This window comes from Crinia signifera, chromosome 1, assembly GCF_055691185.1.
Source record: "Crinia signifera chromosome 1, ASM5569118v1, whole genome shotgun sequence".
Lineage (NCBI taxonomy): Eukaryota > Metazoa > Chordata > Amphibia > Anura > Myobatrachidae > Crinia > Crinia signifera.
Genome location: NC_139217.1, coordinates 432390732 through 432396393, shown reverse-complemented (window position 1 = coordinate 432396393; position 5662 = coordinate 432390732). Strand labels below are relative to the sequence as shown.

Here is a 5662-nt window from a genome sequence, read left to right as displayed (position 1 = left end):
CTTCTATGCATGCCCACTGTTGCCACCAATGTATATAGTGTGTATAAAGCACTGGTTTGGCAACCGTGCACCCGACCATGTCACTGTTTTTTTTGGGTGGGCCCCATGTCTGTGTGTATACATATAACCAATGTCCACCATTGCAGTATTCCAAGCACTCCTCTCTGCTAGGCCCCATTCACCTGTGTGTGTGTGTTTGTGTATATATAGATATATATACATAAACCATTGTCCACCATTGCAGTATTCCAAGCACTCCTCTCTGCTAGGCCCCATTCACCTGTGTGTGTGTGTTTGTGTATATATAGATATATATACATAAACCATTGTCCACCATTGCAGTATTCCAAGCACTCCTCTCTGCTAGGCCCCATTCACCTGTGTGTGTGTGTGTTTGTGTATATATAGATATATATACATAAACCATTGTCCACCATTGCAGTATTCCAAGCACTCCTCTCTGCTAGGCCCCATTCACCTGTGTGTGTGTGTTTGTGTATATATAGATATATATACATAAACCATTGTCCACCATTGCAGTATTCCAAGCACTCCTCTCTGCTAGGCCCCATTCACCTGTGTGTGTGTGTGTTTGTGTATATATAGATATATATACATAAACCATTGTCCACCATTGCAGTATTCCATGCACTCCTCTCTGCTAGGCCCCATTCACCTGTGTGTGTGAATAGCAATCTGCACAATAAAATGTATAGTGGTTTTCATAAAAGTTTATTAACATTTTAAATACTTAAAACATAAGAACTAGGTAAACTGGTAACTATAACTATAAAAATTTAAATATGAAACAAAACATGGGTATAACTATAACAACTAAAATGGTTTTATCTTTTTACAGTCCCAATGTCCAACGCAAAGGAACAAGAGTTTTTGGAAGGGTTTATTGAAAAATATCGTACACACGAATGCCTGTGGCGAACAAAATCCAAGGAGTATTCAAACAAAATGAAAAGAAACCAAGCCTTGGAGGAGTTGGCACGCTACAGTCTTCCATTTCATCCAGAGGCCAATGTTGAATGGGTGAGGAAACGCATCCAGAATATGCGCACGGTGTTCTTAAAGGAACACAAGAAGATGGAGGCTGCAAAGAAGTCTGGTGCTGGAGTCGACGAGATGTATCAAACATCGCTCTGGTACTATGACCGGTTGACATTCACCCTCAGCCAGGAGTCGATGAGGACAGGAGTAGTCCTTATGGTCGAACATGAAAACCAAGAAGTCGCGGCGCAGGAGGAGGAGGAGAATTCGCAGTCTGCATCGGTGAGTCTATTTTTTTGGCTATCTAATTGATTCCTCCTGCCAATCCACAGCGCCCTCCCCATTAAAGTAGGCCATGTACTCTTCCCTCACCTGTTTGGCTCGTGCACTCCCTGTGTAGCGTTGTGTTGGGGTTTGCAAGGAGGATATCTGCACTACCTCCTCTGGCAGTTCTTGGTCTTCTTGGAGTGCTGTGCCTGTAGCCCTTTGCTGTGTGGCTTTTCTGCGGAGCAAATTGTGCAGGACACAGCACGCCGTGACAACCCAGTCAATTTTGTCCACCCTCAGGTTAATGGCAGTGTGAAAAATGCGAAACCGGCTTGCCAGGATGCCAAAAGCATTTTCCACAACACGCCGTGCCCTGGATAGCCTGTAGTTAAAGATCCTTTTGTCATGGTTCAGGCCCCTTTGCGCATATGGCTTCATGACATGCTCGTGCAGGCCAAAAGCCTCGTCAGCCACAAAAACAAAGTTAAGCCCCTGTTTAGTTTCCTGGACAGACGGCAAGTGAAGGGTGTTCGCTATGAGCCTTTCGTAGAACTTTGTGTCCTTGAAAGTGCCACCATCCGATGCACGGCCATTCCTTCCTACATCCAGGAAGATAAACTCATAGTTGGCATTCACCACAGCCATTAGTACAATGCTAAAATAGCCCTTGTAATTAAAATAGTAGGAACCACTATTGATAGGCTGGGCTATGCGGACATGTTTGCCATCAATGGCTCCACCGCAATTTGGGAAGTTCCATCGCTGTTCAAACTCCTCTGCGATGACTTTCCATTCATTCACGCTGGTAGGGAACTGAAATTAGAAGTAAATAGAATTGATTAGTAAACATGTTCAATTTTTTTACAGCTTGGTGACTACCCACCTGCAACCCCAGACCTATCTGTCCTATCTGAGAATGCATGCACATCTAACGAAGTTCCTACTCCGGCACGCACTCCGCCACCCACCCTGGAACCCACTCCACCACTCCCCCGTGCCAAAAAAATGCGTGGCAAAGGAAAAAAAGGAGAAGCAGCGGCACATGAAGAATTTATGATGCGGGCACATCAAGTCCTGCAAAGAAACCCGGACAAACATGACAACTACTTCACTTATGTGGCAGAGTGTGTTCGCAACATGGCTCCTGACCAGCAACTTACTTTTGAAAAGTTATGCATGGAGTTGGTGTATAATGGCAGTTTAGGGTATCTCAACAGTGGCACTAAAATAGTTGGCATTGGTAGTGCACCAGACACACCACTGTCATTAGAATCACCAGTGCCTACTCCGCCTGCCACCGTAGCAGGCCAGTCGAGCACAATTCCAACACATACCCAGTCAACACCTACACAGCCTTCTCAACCCCCCAAGTACCGTCAATTCTACAGTTCTTTACTGATAGAAGATCCAGAGTGTCCTGTTTTTGAGGATCTGTCTTAAAAAATAGGCTACTTTATCATTTACCATCGACATGGTCTCAGCTGCAGGTATGTGATGGCCACTGCTCACATGGCGTATGGCGCACATCAATGGGGCCGGGACCATTGCATCTGCGCCATGCGCCATGTGGGCCGCAGCCTTTACATATCTGCAGCAGACATCCTCTGCCACACAAGGGCCACAGTGTGTATTTTTGTTTATTTATATGCTGCTACCTGTACCTGCATTACCAGAGGGAGAACAGGATTCTCCTCAATCTGGATAGCAAACTCCATTTATTGCCCTTTTTTCTTTGCCAATAGTATGGGGTACTGTGCGGCAGACATGGTCTCGGCTGCAGGTATGTGATGGCCACTGCTCACATGGCGTATGGCGCACATCAATGGGGCCGGGGCCATTGCATCTGCGCCATGCGCCATGTGGGCCGCAGCCTTTACATATCTGCAGCAGACATCCTCTGCCGCACAGTACCTTATCCCTACTGTTGTAAGGGCATGTTCCAGAAGTTACCAGAGTGTCTTTTGTCTTGGTTTTCTACATATATGCTGCTACCTGTACCTGCATTACCAGAGGGAGAACAGGATTCTCCTCAATCTGGATAGCAAACTCCATTTATTGCCCTTTTTTCTTTGCCAATAGTATGGGGTACTGTGCCGAAGACATGGTCTCAGCTGCAGGTATGTGATGGCCACTGCTCACATGGTGTATGGCGCACATCAATGGGGCGGGGGCCATTGCATCTGCGCCATGCGCCATGTGGGCCGCAGCCTTTACATATCTGCAGCAGACATCCTCTGCCACACAGTACCTTATCCCTACTGTTGTAAGTGCCTGTTCCAGAAGTTACCAGAGTGTGTTTTTTGTTTTTTTATATGCTGCTACCTGTACCTGCATTACCAGAGGGAGAACAGGATTCTCCTCAATCTGGATAGCAAACTCCATTTATTGCCCTTTTGTCTTTACCAATAGTATGGGGTACTGTGCGGCAGACATGGTCTCAGCTGCAGGTATGTGATGGCCACTGCTCACATGGCGTATTGCGCACATCAATGGGGCCGGGACCATTGCATCTGCGCCATGCGCCATGTGGGCCGCAGCCTTTACATATCTGCAGCAGACATCCTCTGCCACACAGTAGCCCGTACTTATTGGGAAAGTTTAAACTGGGTCATACATACTTAAATCTTTATATATAGTGTGTGTTTTTGTACAATATCTTTTATATATGGTATTATAATATATTTTTGTTGACACAATCTATTTACTATTTTACATGTTTTAACCATGAAAGGCCTAAAAAACCTGTTTCTGTCCTAGGCCTAAATTATAAATAAAAATATTTTGTTTGCACAATAAAGTGTACAGTGTATATTTCATCCTTACCTTGCAATACTGGTACTGCAGCACCTTCACAATGGCTTTGCAGGTCTCCGGGATGATGAGGCCCAAAGCTTGCGGGGAGATGAGGGATCCAAACTTTAGGTCAGCAAGAGACCGTCCTGTCGCCAGAAACCTCAGGGTGACCACCAGCCGTTCCTCAGCAGGGATAGCCATGCGATACTTGGTATCCTGCTTCTCGATGTGGGGAGTCACCAGACGCAGCAATTCCTGGAATGTGGCATCATCCATCCTCAAGAAGTTACGGAAATCGTCTGGGTTATTCTCCCTGATGTCCCTGAGCAGTGGCATGTGCGAACGAGTCTGACGCTGAAGTAGCCACTGCTTTGTCCAGCATGATCTTTCTCTCCTGCGCTGGGCTCTCTGACGCCTGAGCTTCAAAACTGCATAATAGAGCAGGTACTGTTGCTGGTGACTACCCATCACTGCATTCTCCATAGTGCAGGGTTAAAAGACACTTTGTAATGGCAGGCAAAACAAAGTAATGTGTAAATAGCTATGTCCAGCGTTCAGCAGGTATAAACCAAGCCTCACTAGTAACAAAGCAGAAATACACTGGTTTAAAATGGCTGCTGCTATTCCTATCCCCCTCTGCTAGTCCTCCCCCTCTGCTAGTCCAGCCCCTTCATTCAAATTTCAAAGGCCCATCTGACGACGGTCGCATGTGTTCTTGCAAAAAAAACAAAAACCAGCGATCCGACCGTCTTAACGACCATCGCGGGCGCATCGGGATCGGATCTAGATCGTTCCGCAAAAAAACACAATTTTTGCTAATCGTTTGCTGGGGACTGCCTGGGAGCTCCCGGGAAGTCCAAGGGAAATCGTTCCATGGTCGTCTATCGGTCGTGAACGACGGTGGTCGTCCTGGTGTGTACCCCACATTAGAGCGTGTTACATGCTGGGTAACAAGACAACAGCGGTCTTATCAAATAATCAGTGAACCATTATGTAACGATCATGTTGCTTCTTTGCAGAAATATTCCCAGGCCCTTTTAATGCAAACTCACATTACTAAGACATCGGAAATAGTGGTGGCAGTTGAATGCAATATACTATCAATGTACCTTTCTAGGTAGCAGGGTGCATCTCCAGGCACCCCACAAGCTGCAAGCCCAAAGGTCAGGGCCCAATGTGGTATCCTATGGGTGTGCCCTGTGCCTTTCTAGGTAGCAGGGTGCATCTCCAGGCACCCCACAAACTGCAAGCCCAAAGATCAGGGCCCAATTTGATATCCTATGTGTGTGCCCTGTGCATTTATATGTAGCAGGGTGCATACCAGGTACCCCACAAGCTGCAAGCCCAAAGGTCAGGGCCCAATGTGGTATCCTATGGGTGTGCCCTGTGCCTTTCTAGGTAGCAGGGTGCATCTCCAGGCACCCCACAAGCTGCAAGTCCAAAGATCAGGGCCCAATGTGGTATCCTATGTGTGGGCCCTGTGCCTTTCTAGGTAGGAGGGTGCATCTCCAGGCACCCCACAAGCTGCAAGCCCAAAGATCAGGGCCCCATGTAGTATCCTATGGGTGTGCCCTGTGCCTTTCTAGGTAGCAGGGTCCATCTT

The 5662-nt window shown here is 46.9% G+C and overlaps 1 protein-coding gene across 1 annotated transcript; it reads left to right on the top strand.

Moving 5' to 3' along the window:
* The first annotated feature begins 760 nt into the window (after positions 1-760).
* LOC146031873 (uncharacterized) lies at positions 761-2969 on the top strand. The gene is made up of 2 exons (XM_083158464.1): positions 761-1281; positions 2134-2969. The coding sequence occupies exons 1-2, from the start codon at positions 865-867 to the stop codon at positions 2704-2706; spliced, it is 990 nt and encodes a 329-aa protein (XP_083014590.1). The 5' UTR covers positions 761-864; the 3' UTR covers positions 2707-2969.
* The last annotated feature ends 2693 nt before the right edge of the window (positions 2970-5662 follow it).

What these genes read in the sequence shown, in the direction of transcription:
- LOC146031873 (XM_083158464.1), top strand. Translation starts at nt 865, where the DNA reads ATGTCCAACGCAAAGGAACAAGAGTTTTTGGAAGGGTTTATTGAAAAA. An exon ending in AGAATTCGCAGTCTGCATCG is followed by an intron (nt 1,282 to 2,133) that starts GTGAGTCTATTT and finishes ATTTTTTTACAG; the next exon opens with CTTGGTGACTACCCACCTGC.